Consider the following 18,150-nt stretch of genomic DNA (forward strand, 5'->3'; position numbering starts at 1 on the left):
GAACAAACTAAAAAGGGAAACGTGTCATCTTAAGCGGGACGGAGGGAGTAATAAATACATATATTAATATTTTAATTAAAAATAATTTATTGATATTTAAAAATTTAAATTTTAAATTTAATTTTGAAATAAAAAATAAAGTGAAGGATGACAAAGGGAAGAAGAAAATAATTAAAATAATATCGGATTTAGTACATCATTGAAATAATATCATATTGAAACAGTTAAAATGTGAAAAGACGAAATTGCCCAGCAGCCCAAGAGGACATTTTTGGAAGAAAACAGTGCAAAATGATCAATTTTGAAATAAACCCTTAGTCCACGGACTACTAAAAATATTTTTAAAATCCAGAGACTATTGGCAAGATAAACCCATGATCCAGAGACTTTTTTTTAGCTCACTCTTTTATTTATTGAGTTAAATACATATTCGTGGTTCTTACACTGCAAATCCCTAAAAAAAAAAAATATCGCCATTGACCCCTATCATTTAACTTAATCATGAATAAGGTTTTTTTTCTCTAAAACATCCTCATCCTCTGAAGGGCAATTTCTGACCATCACTATATTTATTGTTTTAGCGTTTGCTTCTATTTTTCTTTTGCTTAGATACTTTGTTTGTGAGTCCAAGTATATTCCTTGTGAGTCCAAGTAGTACTAGTATATTCCTTTACTCCTATTTAAATTCATTGTGAAATACTCTATATGTAAGAAATAGAAGATTAGATTAGTTAGTTGCTTTAATAAAAAGTTATACTATCACTTACTTTAATTAATAATACTTCTAATAGACTTCCATATGCCAGAAGTTAGAATGTTAAATATTATAAAAACTCTAACATTTTATAAATCTTAGAATTCATAACATAGTCCTATTTAATTTAACCTTATTATACTTATGGTTGTGTTTACTTTTTTATTTTGTGTATATGATTGCCTATAGTATTCTCATATTTAAAACAGAGTATATTAATTTTTAAATAAATTGAAGTCGAAATAAATATAGGCTAGTACGATGGAATGAACTGAAGAATGAAATAGTATTTCTACTTCTATTCTTTTTTTCTTTGGTTGGTACTTTTTCCGTTCCACAAAAGCAAGCACGTTTGGTTGGTCAAGAGTTTTAATACTATATAATTAGTAAAGTAAGAGAGAGAGGTAAATTAAAAAAAGTAATTAAAATATTGTTAATGTAGAATGACCCCCACCTCTTTAGTGAGAAAATAGTTTCAAAAATTAGAAAATGTTAATTCTTGTGATATGGACTTAAAAAAAAGTGCATACTCTTGTGGGATGGTGGAAATATATATATATATATATATTTTTTAGGAATCACCATTCAATGGAGATAGTGATCCATGAACCTCTTAGTTAAAAGAGCAACAACTCAACCACTAGGCTATTAACTTTAATAAGACAATTATTGAAAACTCTTATATTTCTATGCACGGATGGGGTGATTTGGCTATTTTTGGCTCGACGCTAAGGAATATTTAGGCTCTCCAAATGGTCGGGAGGAGGAGGCGTCTGCCCCCTCCCACTCCTGAATCCGCCAGTGTACACCAAAACACACTCTTTAACCACACACCAACACGCACACACTACACACAATAAATTAAACTTGAAATTAAACTCTAAAATAATTAATTGTTCATATATTATTTCATTTCATTCCATTCCATTCCTATATTATATATAATATCAAAAATAAAAATGAAATCAGTCAAGTACTAATAACAATTCAATTCCTTTAGTATTTTTTTTACTTGCTAAACCCAAAAATGAATTGGAAATGTCGTTCCATTCGATCTTCATTTCATTCTCATTCCTGGACTTAGTGCAATGGTTGTTGGAAAATAATGAGTTGGATCTAAGCCCAGAGGAAATACTGGGTCGTAACTGATAGGCCCATTTAGTTCGGAAGTAAAAACCAATGAATCTCATCGATTCGGCCGAAAACAGAGAAATGCAAATCTTCGTGAAAACCCTAACCGGCAAAACCATCACTCTCGAAGTCGAGAGCTCAGACACAATCGACAATGTGAAGGCCAAGATCCAGGACAAGGAAGGAATCCCGCCGGATCAGCAGCGCCTGATCTTCGCCGGGAAGCAGTTGGAGGACGGCCGAACCCTCGCCGATTACAACATTCAGAAGGAATCCACGCTCCACCTCGTCCTCCGCCTTCGCGGCGGCTCCGGTAGCACCTGGCGGATTCCTTTCGTGGCCAATCACTTGTTGAAGAAGATCACCCAGCTAAACGAGACCTCTAAGAAGGAGTTGATCAAGACCTGGTCTAGGGCTTCCACCATCATTCCGGAAATGGTCGGGCACCGCGTTGCCGTCTACGATGGGAGGAAACACGTGCCGTTTCGTATTTCTGAGAATATGGTGGGGCATAAATTGGGGGAATTGAAGCCGCGGCGCCACAACCGGAAGGAGGTTCATGCGCGCGCCAAGGCTGCCACCAAGAAGAAGAAGTAAGCCACTCTTGGTGAACAGATTTGTTGGTTCAATGGTGTGAGGGTTTATAGGTTTAAAAGTTCGTTTTATGGTTTAGCCTGCTCTTTGAATTTTATCGTGCATTAGCATTAGGGATTTTGAACTGATATCACTGGACATTAGCCTTGGTTCTATCTTGAATAACAAACATTGTCTTTTCCAGTGTAATTTGGATCGTAATGATATGCAATTCACCCCTGTATTCTGATGACTATGCAATGGTCCTGGTTTTTTGTGACATGTGTACTCTTAGATGATAATCGTGATATGCAATTTCATGCTTAATTTTGCATTATCCCCTTATTAAAATGCTAGAATTTGCTTCTTTATGCTTGAACTTGGCGAAGCTAGTGTTCTATTTAGAATCTCCCTTAGGATTCAAGTTTCATCTGCAGCTTGAAAAGAGGGTAAAAATTATGGCTAGAATACTAGATAAGGAGAAAGTGGCTAGTTAGTAGGTGTCACTTGAGGTAGAGGGGTCCGTGGCTTCTGTCAAAGTTGAATCAAAATGAGAATTTTAGAACTCTATCGAAAGATATCTTCCAGGTTTCTTGCCAGCTTGTTATCTCATGGAACTTTTCATTTCATCATCGAAACGAATTTTGGTTGGGTAATGTTGTCACTGAGTCATCTCATGGAACTTTTGATGTCATCTAGAATCATCACATGGTAGTTAGTATACATGGGTGGCGAACGTTGTATTTGCTGTGCAATTATTGAATTAGAGGCTATGAAAATGCAAAAATAAATCATCCCATTTTTATGGGAAAATGTTAATACCCATCATTTGATATTTGCTACACCATATGGCTCTTATTGCAAACATTAGTTTTTCCTATATCTGGGTGGTGTTGATATAGCCACTTGAGCATTTGTGATAGGATGAGAGGTTACATTTTCCTAATCTTGCAAACCAATCAACTTGTGAGTTTTCTCAAATGAGATATCTGCTGAATTGGTTTCACAATGTAGAAGAAGGATGATAAAGTTAGATGGTTCTGATGTTGTTGTCTCCATCTCCATCTCCTTCTCCTCTCCGATCTAATATAATACTCCTGGTAAGATGATTGGATGTCTTCCTTCTGTAGTTAGTGGGTGGAATTGGAATTTTGTTAGATAGAGGTGGGACAGTTTTTCTTTATCTGCTTCCTTTCATTTTGGTGTCAGGTGTTCGTTCATCCAAAATGGTTTCAGTTTTATGCTTGATCTCATCTGTTTGATACAGATACATGCATAATTTTACCACTGTGACTTGAGTAATGGAAAGGTAGTTTAATGCAGCTGCAGAGCAGTTGTAATATACATCGATGTATTAGTATTATTTATGAATACATCTAACTTATGTAGCAAAAGCAGATGTTATTCGAGGCTAAAGACAGAAGTGATGTTCGTTAGCATGTAATTTATTTATTTGTGTTACCAACTTGATTTAAATATCAATTTGCTGTAGAAGAAAGCATGTTTATTATCTGATCTCCAACCATAATACTGCTCTTGATTGTTAATTTATGCTCAATTTATAGGCATTCTTCTGGATGATTAGAATCTTTCAACGTTGGTGGGCAACGTAATAATCAATACAAGTTGGACCGTTATTTATGGCCTCTTGGTCTGGAAATCAACATCGTTTTCTGAACATATTATATACAGATTAGAATGTCAAAATAAACATACATATATGTACACATTAATCTTAGTAGTTGTGTATAAAAGAAGATTAAATATCTTATGGATATTATAATAGTCTCACACTTTAAAACCGTTGCGGAGAACAACTTAACATAAGGCCACAAATGATAAGGAATAATGAACTGAAAAAAAATAAAGCCCAATAATTTGTGAATTAGTATAAAAATAGAAAAGGATGGGGCATTCCGAGAATTGAACTCGGGACCTCTCGCACCCTAAGCGAGAATCATACCACTAGACCAAATGCCCATTTATTATCAATCTTTCTTAATTTTATACATAATATGTCAAGCATGTAGACAGGAAAAAGAAACAGAGTTTAGAAAATTTCCCTAATTTAAACCATTTTTGCATGATTTAACACGTTGTCCGTTTTAGGTTTTCAAAGGAAATTATTGTATCTGTTATTTTAATCACATAATATAATACCTAAATTGAGAGTAAATGCAAAATGATACTCGAAACTTACTAAATTAGATGCAAACTTATCCCATCATTGATTCATTATGATACAAAGCGTTCATAAATAGGTAGTCGAGATAAAATATCAATTGACTTCATGTTCCCATTGAAAATAAATCCAAAAGTCAGATTACGAGTATAACTGAGAATCGGAATCTGCTTCAGTCTTTTTCATTCCTTCATTTTCAGTAGTTAATAAAAATCTTATTTTTTTCCAAACCAATGTGAATTCAAGAATGTTTAAATTATGTTGTTTTCAGTTTACAGTGTTGGACAAAGTGTGTGTGCGTTTGTGTGAATTCATGAACTTATAAGCCATTCTGTTTCTGCTCTTTTTTCTCTTCTTTTAAGGCCTCATATGTCACAAAAGTCACATTTCACAAGTGAAACATACATAAAAAAACTCTCTTGATATTACCTAATTGACCATAAAAATCAAGAAAAAAAAAAAGGAATCCTTTCATCTTGCTTTGGTGGAGCAATGGTGGCCGGAGACTCGACTTCTATCTCTCTGGAGCAAACTCCAACATGGGCCATCGCCACTTTGTGCTTCGTCATCGTCTCCATTTCTATTATACTCGAGCATATCTTCCAACTTCTTACAAATGTGAGCTATCTCTTCTACTTAGCTTTCAGCATCATCATGTGTTGGTACAATTTAACAAATTCAGTTATGTTAAAAGAACATGTTGTAAATCACTGCAGTGGCTCAAGGGACGTCGAGAAACTGCGTTATACGATGCTATGGGGAGGCTTAAATCAGGTCTTCAACCACTTCTTCTTGTATAATGGACTAAACATCTATTTGCTGCTTTTTCTTGGTCTTCATTTTGTTTTCGGTTGGTGCAGAGCTTATGCTTCTCGGTTTCATGTCACTGTTGCTAGCAGTAACTCAACAGTACATTTCCAAAATCTGTGTGCCCTCTGAGGTGGCAGACACTATGCTTCCATGTCGAAAACAAGTTGTTATAGCCGAGACTCAATCTTTATCGGCTTACACACACTTTGTTGATGGACCGAGTGCTTATGGTTTGATATGGGATGATGCGAAGAAGAAATTCGACAATGATCCAAACTTACAGAAATCAATTAATAGGAGATTGGCTGAAGATGTTGGAGATGGAGGTCAAGTTAACAAGACAGAGAAGAGTGATAATGCCACAGACTCTTGCAGCTCCAAAGTATGTGCACGCTTTTGTTATAATCGCGCTTTCTTTCCTTGAGTGTGTTCAAATATAATTTTAGAGTGTTTCAGGGAAAGGTTTCATTGGTGACAGAGAAAGGGATTCAACAGCTGCAGCACTTCATCTTTGTGCTAGCAGTTATGCAGATTGTGTATAGTGTCCTCACCCTTGCATTAGGAAGGGCTAAGGTAACGGTTAATTGTTGCAATACATAACACACTTTCTATATATGATGCCTAAGCCATTTGTCTCTTATTTGATAGATGAGGCGTTGGAAGGCTTGGGAGAAAGAAACTCAAACTACTGATTACCAGGTTGCTAATGGTATGTTTGAATTTTCAAATCTCCGAGCTGTTCTTAGCATGATCATCTACTTTTCGTCAACGAATTTGACTTAACAAATGCTTGGAGCTCTCAAGGAAGTGGTTATGAAGTTGTCTTTGTTAGTAATATGTTTACCTTACTGTCAGTTTTTGACATTGTAAAGTTCTAAGTAAAGGATGCATAAAGTTGTCCGGACCTTTTGGTTTGGTTTAAACGATTTTGTGTAGAGGCGAATGCGATAATGCCAAAAATATAAATTGAGATTTTTTAAGTACTGCGTTGACACTTGATTTCCTCGTAACAAGATGAATATTTGTTTCATGTGATGCAGATCCAAATAGATTTAGACTCACGAGACAGACTACATTTGGCAGACGCCATTCAAATTGCACAGACACGTCGATTCAGCTCTGGATAGTAAGTATTTCTGCTGGCATATACTATGGTTACCTAAATTTGTGACTCCTAACTGTATATATGATCTGCTGGAACAGAAATGTTTTTTCAGGCAGTTCTTCCATTCAGTGGCGAAAGTCGATTACTTCACCATAAGACATGGCTTTATCATGGTAATGAGAGAGTGAGAGAGAGTACATATACACACATGTGTAGCAAGATTCTTATTATTGGGAATTTGCAGGCTCATTTCTCCTCCAGCCAGAGTAACTTCGATTTTCAGAAGTATATAGAGCGTTCTCTCGATGAAGATTTCACAGTTATGGTCAGCATCAGGTTCTTATTTGTCTCAACCACATTCCATTTCTATCTGATAAGATTAAAAAAAGGGAAATCTGAGTTCTATATATGTGTTTTGCAGCCCTATGATGTGGTTTTTAGTTGTCATCTTCATGCTTCTCGATGTTCGTGGTGAATCCCACAACCAATTCTCTCTGTTTAATCGTCCTATGCCTTTCCCTTGTATCTATATTGCATAAACTTGAAATTTACTTTTTAATCAGGTTGGCATTCATATCTTTGGATATCATGTGTTCCATTATTGGTAGGTTTGTGATTGAAATAATATGAGATATAAACCAGACACTAACATTTACAAAATTTGGGATGTGAAGATAGTCTTAACACTGGGCACTAAACTGGAGGTTATCGTTACAAAAATGGCCGTACAACTCAGAGACAAGAACAACGTCGTCATAGGCGTGCCACTTGTGAAACCCAACGACGAACTCTTCTGGTTTAAGAGGCCGGGGTTTGTGTTGAGCCTCTTGCACCTAACACTTTTTGTGGTACATGTTCATCTTCATCTACTCTCTCAAATTTCTGCAAAGTCACGTTTTAACTTAACATGGTTGTTGCAGAATGCATTTGAGCTGGCCTTCTTCATTTGGGTCACTGTAAGAAAGCATTTCATCACAATCTATCTTTCCAAACCTCAACCAGATTTTTTTTTATATGAGGCCTTTTGTTGCTTTTGTGTGTCAACAGATACAATTCGGGTTTAGTTCTTGCTACCACGAGCACACGGTGATTATAGTGACTAGAATAGTGTTAGCGTAAGCATTTACATATCTTAACTTCATCCCATTCTTGAATCATCACTAAGTTTTATGGAATGGATGGTGCTGCAGAGTTGCTGTGCAAGTTATTTGCAGCTACATTACTCTGCCCCTTTATGCTCTGGTGACACAGGTTTTTTATCACAAACATGTGAAGTTGCATAGATGAATAGTATCTTGATGAAGAAAATGGAGCTAATATGTGGCTGGTTTTGGTGACAGATGGGTTCCGAATTCAGAGGTAAGGTGCTCGGGGAAAGAACTGCGCTAGTTCTAAAGCAATGGCATGCTCAAGTAAGGGGTAGAAGGAAGCAGCAACAGCAACAGCAACGTAGTGATATGATGCAATCTTCGCCTCCTATTATGTCGTCTGGTCCTACCGATCTCAACTATACTCCAGATTCAGAGCTGACCGTGGTTAATAGTGTATCAAGGATCGATGAAATCACAGAGGAGCAAGATGAGGAGAGATCATCTTAGGCTCAAGCCAACATCTTATGTGTTTTTCATGCATTATTGTTACTTAATTTGACTGTGTGTGTAATAGTTTTACTTGAAGTGTTTTTTATTATGTAAATCAATTGTGTTTCACAGTTTCAGAGTGAGTAGTATATGTTTTCAATTCCAGCAGTTATGAAGAAACATTTTAAGTATTAGGCTCACACAGACACAATTGCATCAGCCATACACCAATATTAATTCATGTCCATCGATTATAGTAAGATTTTATTTTTATCTTTGGTTTAGTATGTTTTGTTTGATTACGTCCTCTTTAATTCAGCTTCTTTAATGCATCATTAATGAGATTTTAGTCTTCTCTCAGGGGCCACTTTTCTTTATATCTTACTCATCTATGAAACCCCACATACTTTCTTTTCATGAGAGATCAATTATTCATTTAATTATTTTTAAATTATTCTATATATTTAAATTGAATTAAATACTGAATGAAACTAAAAGTTAAAAAAAAATTCTTTAAATAATTAAATGAATTAAAGACTTTTTGTATTTTAAAGATTCTTTTTAAATTTTTATTTGCATTTAACTCAATTAAAATACTCCCTCCGTCCCCGATTAGGAGTCACACTTTGACCGGGCACGGATTTTAATAAATGTAAAGAAAAGTTGGTTGAAAAAGTTAGTGGAATGTGAGATCCATTTTTTTATATTGGTTTTATAATAAAATGTGAGTAGGTTGAGTTAGTGGAATGTGAGACCTATTTACTATTTATGGTCTAAATGAAGTGTGACTCTTAATTGGGGGCGGACCGAAATGGAAAAATGTGACTCCTAATCGGGGACGGAGGGAGTATATAGAACCCACAGTTGGCCGTGTGCGAGCAAACCAGCTTCGCACAGTCACTTCCTGTCTAGGAGATAAAATATTTATTTATTTCTGCAAGGAGGTAAGAGTAAGAGAACTTTTTAAATTATCTTGATTACTAAGTACCCATAATACATATTACTATGATAATCTCTCCATGCCATTGAAGATGACTCACTTTTCTTTTTAATTTGTCTCAACCAAGATGACTCATTATGAAAAATGAAAATATTTTTCTTTTTACTTTGTTCCTTCTCTTTTATTTTAGTATCTCCATTTTTCACATAAAATAAAGTTGCATAAAATTCCGCCCAAGAAAAGGATCATCTTTCTTAAGACGGACGGAGTAGTTTTGTTTAAATTAAATAAAGGACAAAAATCATATAACAAAATTTATTTCTTCTCATAATACTAAATGCATTTCAAACTTGTCACAATAGTATGTACTTTCGGTCGTGGAGTAGCACTTCCAACCGTTATATTATTAATATCGAATGATGGTTTACAAAGAGTCAGTGGCGGAGCCAGGATTTTAATCATGAGGGGGCCTAAATTACTACTTAAATTTTGTTAATTTGTCTCGGTGTCAAGTTGTTTCAGTATCTACAATATGAAATTAACTCGAATATAAGTAATAGAGAGATATACGCAAGAGATGGATAATGAGATAATTAGAGGATGGTAATAAAAATAGAGATACAGTGACGACGTCAACATCGATATAATTAAAGAATATAGTATTTATTTTATAATATAGAGCATAGTATTAACATTAATTTTGCTAATATTATATACTTATTTATGTAATGAAAGAGTTATTTTCTATTCATAAATACCATAACATTAAAATAATATTATACTATGGCTGGCATATTTACATATTTATGTTCTTAAATTATGAAAATAATTCTTAACAGTTACAAAAGAAAATATTTATACAAGATTACTAGCTAAGATTATAGTTACTAGAGAAAATAAACAAAATTATTAACATTAGAAAATCTAATAGAACATAAACATATTCAAGAGAAAATCTAAAGATATATAGAAAAATATTAACACAATATTCAATAGAAATCTAAGGAGATAATGATAAAAAAATATACACGCTGCAGGATCAAGAATCGAACCTGAGATCAATTAGTTAAAAGTGTACCATCGTAACCAATTGCACCACTACGAACTTAGATAATTGTTTCGTACATATATAATATATAGGCAAAGTTCGAAAGGGTGAGGGGCCCAAGGGCCCCCCTGGCCCCACCCTAGCTCCGCCCTTGCTAAGAGTCTAAGGCAGTATTCTTTGGGAAACAACTGTGAAATTAATTGTTTGTTGAAAAGACGAAAATGACTTCAAGTCTATAAATCTCGATTTGAGTCTGTCTACGTCTACACGGGCACGGCCAACGTTTTTTGGTCCGGCCCTAATATTTTATATTTTTATTGCTTAATGTCTCAAACCCTTCCTTTGCACCCCTAAAACCCCAAGAAAAGTAGGCCGGAAAAAAAAATATTTATGATCAATAAAGTTGTAGTGTAAGTGAGTTAACGATTCATCTATAACACACTTTCTACTTTTCTTTTTCGCTTTTCTTTCTATTATTTATTTATAAAGTATAAAAATCTTTAGTTTCTAGTATATAAAGTATAAACATTTTTAGCCTTTAGGGATCCCTCTTTTTTCCGTTTCTTTTTAGAGAAGGGTCTGTCCATTGTAAACTTACTGTTTTTTAGTGTAAACTTACTGTTTTTTACTAATAGGTGGGATGCTCTTATACCAACACTTTAGTCTCTAAGAGCATCCACAATGGCAGCTAGCGCACCGGCTAGCCGATTCGCACCGCTAGCCGGTGGGCTAGCCGAACCATTGGAATTGGCCAGCGCCTTTTCGGCGAGAAAATAGGCGAGCGCTCGCCGATGCGCTCGCCGATGAGCTGGCCGTCATTGCAGGCTCGCGATCGGCGAGCGATCGGCCAGTGCAATTTTTAATTTTTTAATTTTTTTTGAAATACTATATATACGCGATTTTAGTTTCATTTTCATTTGCACCACTTGTATTAACGAGTTTTCTCTCTCTCTAAATTTCTGTACAAGAGTAACATCGAGCGATGGACAACAACAACGAGTCCAGTCTGGCGACGAGCGGATCTCAGACTCCCACAGTACCCGTGGGGTCTGGATGGGGGCAAATGGGCGGGCAGATGGGCCAAGGGTACAACATGTACCCTTGGCAACAGTTGATGGGGTTGACGGCGGGCGCGCAGGGGGGGATGTCGAGCGGGGGACAGGCCAACGGCGGGCAGGCAACGCCGGAGTGGGGAGGTATGCCCCAGATGCCGCAGCAGATGCTACAACAGTTGATGGGGATGATGCCGGTATGGCAGGGAGGGATGCAGCCTGGGATGCAGGAGTCACCGGGGGGGGGGGGGGGGGGGAACAAACACGGTCTATCGTCCCACTCTTGATTTTTTGACAGCTTCGTCTCACACGTCGACCCAGTGGAGACGCAGTTCACTGGGGATGACCGTTTCTCATTACATGAGTTGGGGATCGATATCGAGGTGGCAGACACTCCCGTTCCAGCGGGAGGGGGGGGAGGCGTAGTCGGGCCGCGCCGAAGAAGAAGAAGACCAAGGGGAAGAGCAAGGTGGTCGGCGAGTCGTCGCAGCCGGCTGTTGACGACACCACCACACGGAGGAAGTGGACGGAGGAGGAGAACGTCGCCCTGGCCAAGACGTGGGTGTCGGTTTGCGACGATCCCCTGGTTGCGAACAACCAGAGGATCGTCAACATGTGGGCTAAGATTAGAGCAGCCTACAGGAGGAACTGTCCGCACGGAAAGGACTACACCGGGGAGGAGTGCCGGAAGGCGTGGGACCGCATCAGGGCCGCAGTCGGCCGATTTTCGGGGTTGTACGCCAACGTCCTCAGCATGCAGACTAGTGGGCAGACCGAGGAAGACTGTCGGAGGATAGCGGAGAGTCTAATCCCCATGCCGGGGCTTTACAAGGAATTCACCTACTGGAACTGCTATCTGGTGCTGAAGGACTCCGAGAAGTTCCGGGCGGGGGTCGACGCTGGGTGGCCGAAGAAGCAGAGGCTGAACTATTCCGGCGATTACAGCGGCAGCAGCGGCGGTTCCCACAACCTCCCCCTGGATGCTGAGGAGTGTCCGTCCCCTCCATCGTTTGCTCGCCGCACTCGCCCGGTAGGCCAAAGGCGGGCGCAACGGGCAGCGAGGGGATCCTCCCCCCTATCGCCCCAGGAGGTCTAGTCGGCAGCCCCCCCACCCGCGTATACCTTCTTCTCGCATCAAAAAATGTGGGAGTAGATATACAAGGTCTTCACTCGAAGCTCGAGAGCATGCGTGTCGATTTGGATGCCGCGAGGGCACAGATGGAGGGCTCGGGCTCACATGCCACAGATGTGGAGGTCCCGGGTGGCAGCGGCAACGGTGGCGAGGACGGCGACGTCGACGAGGAGTAGAGAGAGGCGGGGTTCGTGTTTGGAAGCCCGGTTTTTTTTATTATGTAATTTTTTTTTAATTAATGTAATTTTTTTTAATCAATGTACCTTTTTTTTATTTAAATGAAATTAATGAATTTTCCCGTATATGTCTCGTAAATTTAATTCTATAATTTTGTCATAAATTTAATTCCGTAAATTGAATTATTTTTATTGAGGCTAGCCTGTGACTAGCCTTAGGCTAGCCTATTTGCTTAAAATGATGATGTGGCAGGTGAAATTTTAGTGCTGATGACGTGGCAGGGAGAGAGAGTGGCTAGCCTGTGGCTAGCTTATAGCTGGCCTAAAGCCATTGTGGATGCTCTAAGAGCATCTCCAATGGTAGGCTAGCCACCGGCTAGCCGATTGACGTGGCTAGCCGGTCGGCTAGCCGAACCATTGGAGTAGGCTAGCCGAATTTCGGCGGAAAAACCGGTCAAGGCTAGCCGATTGTGTGTGGCTGGCCGATGCGCTGGCCGCCATTGTGGCGGCCCGATCGGCCAGCGCCGATTTTTAATTTTTAATTTTTTTTAAAACCTATATAAACGCGATTTTAGTTTCATTTTCATTTGCACCGCTTGTTTTAATGAGTTTTCTCTCTCTCTAACTTTCTGTACAAGAGCATCATCGAGCGATGAGTAACGCGAGTGGTAGCAGTGGTGGTAGTGGTGGGGATACCGAGGAGTACGAACAGAGGATGAACGAGGCTATGGAGGCCTACATGAACCGCGAGATGGAGCGGTACATGCGTAGGGTGGAACAGCAGGCGATACCTCGCCCTCCACGGGTTATCCACCATCGAGCAGTGATTGATCGGGATCACGCCGCTGCACATCAGCGGTTGTACGACGACTACTTTTCGGAGAACCCGCGGTTTCCCGCACACATGTTCCAGCGGCGTTTTAGAATGCGCAGGGAGTTATTTATGCGTATCGTTGGCGCATTAGAGCGTCGATATCTGTGTTTTCGCTTCAGGCACGATGCGGTTGGCAGACCTGGCCACACCCCTATTCAAAAGTGCACGACGGCAATCAGGTAGTTGGCCTACGGAGGCGCGGCAGACATGTGGGATGAGTACCTCCACATCGGTGAGTCGACAGCCCTGGAATATCTGAAGTATTTCTGTGAGGGCGTGATGAACGTTTTCGGTGAGCAGTACCTTCGAAGCCCTACTCCCGAAGATTGTCAGAATTTGATGCAGATGCACGGGGAGAAGCATGGGTTCCCCGGGATGTTAGGCAGCATAGACTGTATGCATTGGGAGTGGAAGAACTGCCCGACTGCCTGGAAGGGGGCCTACACGACCGGCTACAAGTCAAAGAATCCCACGATGATCCTCGAGGCCGTAGCTGATTACCAGCTGTGGATCTGGCACGCGTATTTTGGGGTAGCCGGGTCGAACAACGACCTCAACGTCATGAACTCGTCTCCCCTCTTCAACGAGAAGTGCCAGGGCGTCAGTCCAGCCGTCTCGTTTGTGGCCAACGGCAACCGGCATGATATGGGCTACTACTTGGCGAATGGGATATCCCTAGGTGGCCTGTCTTTGTGAAGACGATCAGGCACGCAAGTGATGAAAGGAAGGCCTACTTTGCGGAATGACAGGAGTCGGCGCGCAAGGACGTGGAGCGCGCATTTGGTGTGCTCCAGTCTCGATGGGCGGCAATTAAGGGTCCAACGCGTTTGTGGGATGTCACATGCGTATCCCAAATAATGTACGCCTGCATTATCCTGCACAACATGATCGTCAAAGACGAAGGCGTACAACTGACTAGTTGGGCCAATGACGATGAAGCCGGTCCAAGCTACGGAACGACCACCCCTAACGTACGACGTGGGGTACCTCTCGATAAAGCCGGCCGCCTTAAGGAATTTGCCGATATGCGCCAAGTGGATGCTCATATTCAACTCCAAAAGGATATAATTGAAGAGTTGTGGGCACTGAGGACTGCACGACGATAGTTTTTTTTCTTTATTATGTACCTTTTTAAATGTATTTTTTTTTATCTATGTACCTTTTTAAATGCAATTAATGAATTTTCCCGTATATGTCTCGTAAATTTAATTCCGTAATTTAATCGTAATTTTAATTCCGTAAATGTAGTATATTTTGAATTATTTTTATTGCGGCTGGCCTAAATATGATGTAGCAGGTAGATTTTTTAGTGCTGCTGACGTGGCAGGGGAGAGAATGGCTAGCCTATTGGTGGCCTATTGCAGGCCTATGTAGCATTGGAGATGCTCTAATGCTACTTTAAAACTAAAATGGAATAGACAATTAGATTCAATTTTACTCTAGAATTAATTTCATTTTAAGGTTTTCGAGGAAAAAATATCTATTTTTAGGATTATACTACAAGACATTCATATCACTTTTTTAAAATTTTGTGTGTAAATAAAGGTAAGTGATAGAAAATATTCTTTTAATTTGAGTTTAATATAAATGATTAAAGGAAAATCATATTTAGTGTTATATTTATACTAAAATGAGTTTTAAGCTTAGGTAAATTAATGGTTAGTGAACCCAAAACTGTAATGAGTTTATACATACTTAATACTTTTGAGCTTTACCTTTCCCACTTGAGCAAGGTGGAGAAGTGAAGGTTGAATATGCTGCTTCAACCACTAATTAATGCTACTAATGAACCAACCATGACATCTTTTTTAATCTATTATTACAACTCCCCTCCACAAATTATTCCACTTAACACTGATTTTGGGCGACTGCGCATGGCCAAGGAATCAACACTTGCTAATGATTACCATTTTCCACTATCATTGTTTTTCTTAATTTTATTTTTCCATATAAGCCAATTTTTAATGGACTTAGATTTTGTAAGTGCCCGCCTTCTTACTTAAATTCACGTGCATTCCAGTGAAGTCTTGAAAGCTCATCATGCAAAACTCTCCACTTTTAAATGGAGAGATTTAAGGATTAAATAAATTTTGATCTCTGTAATTAACAATTAACAAGATAATTCATCAAACAATTTGTCGATCCTTTTAAATAAATGTCTCTAACGTCCATGCAACTATTATCACTTAGAATCTTAAATTGCAAGGATATTAAACTAATGGTGTTTTAGTTCAACAAATTGACGTGTACATCTTTTATTAATTTAAGATTAGCTTTTTTTGTCTTCTCCTGGTTTCAATATGTTCCTACTCCGTCCGAAGCAAAAGTATCTTTTCATTTCGATGATTTTAAATTTGTAGTGCATAAAATGAATAACTTATAAACTGCTCAAAATAAATAATTTAATAATAGTAATATAATACAAGAATAGTACAAAGGGTTGGATAGTTATTCGCTACCCGAGGCCCGCCTTGTGCATTATTATGATCACCTAATTCGAATATAAATATATTTCTTAGAAACAAAATTCATTGAGTTTCTTCGATTACGCTAAGTTGGAAATGTTGTAGTGCCTAGTTGGGCAGCGGTGTGACCCACAAATAATGCCCATAATTCAACAGTCAACTCAGCAGCCAGCTTGTCTTTTTCTTTTGTTAGTTTTTTTTATATATTATCTTTATGAACAGTTTAATTAATCCGTGAATAATGTCCCAGCTAATTAATACTATAACTTTATATTATTGAGTTTATTTAGTCTGAGTAAAGAGACTAGTGATGTAGCTTAGTCCTAGTGGGGAACTTTGAGTATATTAAGTAGTACTAGGAAATTGAGTTTAGTGTAATCAAAATTAATGAAATTTGTCAGTGAATATGGATTTTCAGTGGATTTTTTCTACTCCATTATAGTAACTAGAATGAAATTATAAAATCAAGATTTGTATGAATTAAAAAAAAGTTATAGTGGATAGAATTGGTGGAGCATGCAGCCAAATTGTAAGCGTGGTGTGAAGTGGCCGAAAGGTCAATTTATTGCGGCTAAGTGGATCAGCCTCTTAATTCCCACCTAATTGCTTGTGTGTGTGTGTGTGTGTGCTGCCCCTATATATACAATACACCCTAATTATAAGAAGAGTGTAAGTAATCCCTTCATTTCTGTGTATTCCCCAAACAAACAAAAGATGGCTAGTTTTGCATCAGCTTTCATCTTTCTGTTAATACCGTTGCTCCTCCATTTCCCTTATGGTAACTTGGTTTTCTCCTTTATTACACACTTTTTATTACCACTTGCACATCATGCCATACATGAAATGTGTGTACTTAATTAATAATAATGTCATAAAAGAGTTTGCATAGGAGTATACCTTTCAATTTATTTAGTATATAGCAATAGGTAAATAATATGTGTGTGAATACATATTTGAAGGGGAAAGTGAGATACAGAGCAATTACTACTCAGAGAGTTGCCCGAGAGCAGAAGAGATCATAAAGGAGCAAGTGACCGCCCTTTACCACAAGCACGGAAACACCGCCATTTCCTGGATCAGAAATCTCTTCCATGACTGCGTTGTTAAGGTCTCTTCTACACTATATATTCATTTCCATTAATGTAAACTTTGATATATTGATCATATAATTGTACATAATAAAACACAGTCATGCGATGCATCCCTGCTATTGGAGAGTGCTAATGGCGTGGAATCGGAGAAGGCCACGTCGAGGAGCTTCGGGATGAGAAACTTCAAGTATATCCAAACAATCAAACACGCTCTCGAGAAGGAGTGCCCCTCCACCGTCTCTTGTGCTGACATCGTTGCTCTCTCAGCCAGAGACGGAGCAGTCATGGTATGTAATAATCATATCTAATCCATCTTTTCTATTTATATTAATTAATGAATATGAGTTTGGTGGATGAAGTTGGGAGGGCCATATATAGAGATGAAGACCGGCAGAAAAGACAGCAAGGTAAGCTATGCCGCACAAGTTGAGAGCTCCATCCCCAATCACAACGACACCGTTTCTGCAGTCCTTTCCACCTTCCAATCTATCGGCATTGATACCCTAGGAACAGTTGCTCTATTAGGTACAATTACTATTTCAATTTCATAACTATACATGATGTTAATTAAGGGATGTAGTCAACTGTTAACTGCTAACTACTAAGTACTAACTATGTCAACAACCTATGTTATAGATGTCAACACGAAGATATTTGTATGCCAATTCTTTATGTTGACACTTATAACACGGGCTGTTGACATAATTAGCAGTTAGCAATTTAAGATAGTTAACAACCTAACAGGATCCTGTTAATTAATTAAATAGGGGCGCACTCAGTGGGGCGAGTCCACTGCATCAACCTGGTGCAGAGGCTGTACCCGACGGTTGACCCGACCCTGGACCCAGACTACGCAGAGTATCTGAAAAAGAGATGCCCGTCCCCGAACCCGGATCCGAACGCGGTGCTGTACTCAAGAAACGACCGGGAGACGCCGATGGTGCTGGACAACATGTACTACAACAACATACTGAAGCACAAGGGGCTGTTGGCGGTGGATCAGCAGTTGGTTTCGGATCCGAATACTTACCCTTTCGTCCAAAAGATGGCTGCGGACAATGGATACTTCCACGATCAGTTCGCCAAGGCTCTCCTCATCTTGTCAGAGAACAATCCTCTGACTGGGGATGAAGGAGAGATTAGAAAGGATTGTCGATTTGTCAACATAAATTGATGTGTATTACCTGAATCAATGGCCATCATGTAATAATCTATTTCTCCTCTTGGATCCTTTTCA

The 18,150-nt window shown here is 38.9% G+C and overlaps 3 protein-coding genes and 1 non-coding gene across 5 annotated transcripts; 3 read left to right on the forward strand and 1 right to left on the reverse strand.

Moving 5' to 3' along the window:
• Window positions 1–1,942: 1,942 nt before the first annotated feature.
• Window positions 1,943–2,714, forward strand: LOC125207824 (ubiquitin-ribosomal protein eS31B fusion protein-like). Its single transcript, XM_048107322.2, has one exon. The coding sequence runs from the start codon at window positions 1,967–1,969 to the stop codon at window positions 2,480–2,482; it is 516 nt and encodes a 171-aa protein (XP_047963279.2). The 5' UTR covers window positions 1,943–1,966; the 3' UTR covers window positions 2,483–2,714.
• Window positions 2,715–4,366: 1,652 nt separating this feature from the next.
• On the reverse strand, window positions 4,367–4,438 carry TRNAP-AGG (transfer RNA proline (anticodon AGG)). Its single transcript has one exon. It is a non-coding gene; the product is annotated as a tRNA-Pro (tRNA).
• A 349-nt stretch (window positions 4,439–4,787) lies between these two features.
• On the forward strand, window positions 4,788–8,335 carry LOC125208018 (MLO-like protein 3). Of its 2 annotated transcripts, none has more exons than XM_089060319.1 (15): window positions 4,788–5,258; window positions 5,357–5,414; window positions 5,501–5,832; window positions 5,907–6,023; window positions 6,099–6,159; window positions 6,491–6,576; window positions 6,654–6,728; window positions 6,800–6,891; window positions 6,977–7,026; window positions 7,119–7,159; window positions 7,230–7,403; window positions 7,476–7,511; window positions 7,603–7,641; window positions 7,746–7,806; window positions 7,896–8,054. In XM_089060319.1, the coding sequence occupies exons 1-15, from the start codon at window positions 5,133–5,135 to the stop codon at window positions 7,916–7,918; spliced, it is 1,371 nt and encodes a 456-aa protein (XP_088916445.1). In that variant the 5' UTR covers window positions 4,788–5,132; the 3' UTR covers window positions 7,919–8,054. The 2 variants fall into 2 exon arrangements, with proteins under 2 accessions (XP_088916445.1, XP_088916444.1); XM_089060318.1 differs by having other exon boundaries at window positions 4,834–5,258; window positions 7,603–7,670; window positions 7,896–8,335.
• Window positions 8,336–16,450: 8,115 nt separating this feature from the next.
• LOC125204121 (peroxidase 21-like) lies at window positions 16,451–18,150 on the forward strand. Its single transcript, XM_048102681.2, has 5 exons — window positions 16,451–16,600; window positions 16,782–16,930; window positions 17,012–17,200; window positions 17,273–17,438; window positions 17,681–18,150. The coding sequence occupies exons 1-5, from the start codon at window positions 16,537–16,539 to the stop codon at window positions 18,085–18,087; spliced, it is 975 nt and encodes a 324-aa protein (XP_047958638.1). The 5' UTR covers window positions 16,451–16,536; the 3' UTR covers window positions 18,088–18,150.

The sequence above is a fragment of the Salvia hispanica genome, chromosome 6 (genome assembly GCF_029641045.1).
Source record: "Salvia hispanica isolate PSC_SH4W2 chromosome 6, Shi_PSC_v1, whole genome shotgun sequence".
NCBI lineage: Eukaryota > Viridiplantae > Streptophyta > Magnoliopsida > Lamiales > Lamiaceae > Salvia > Salvia hispanica.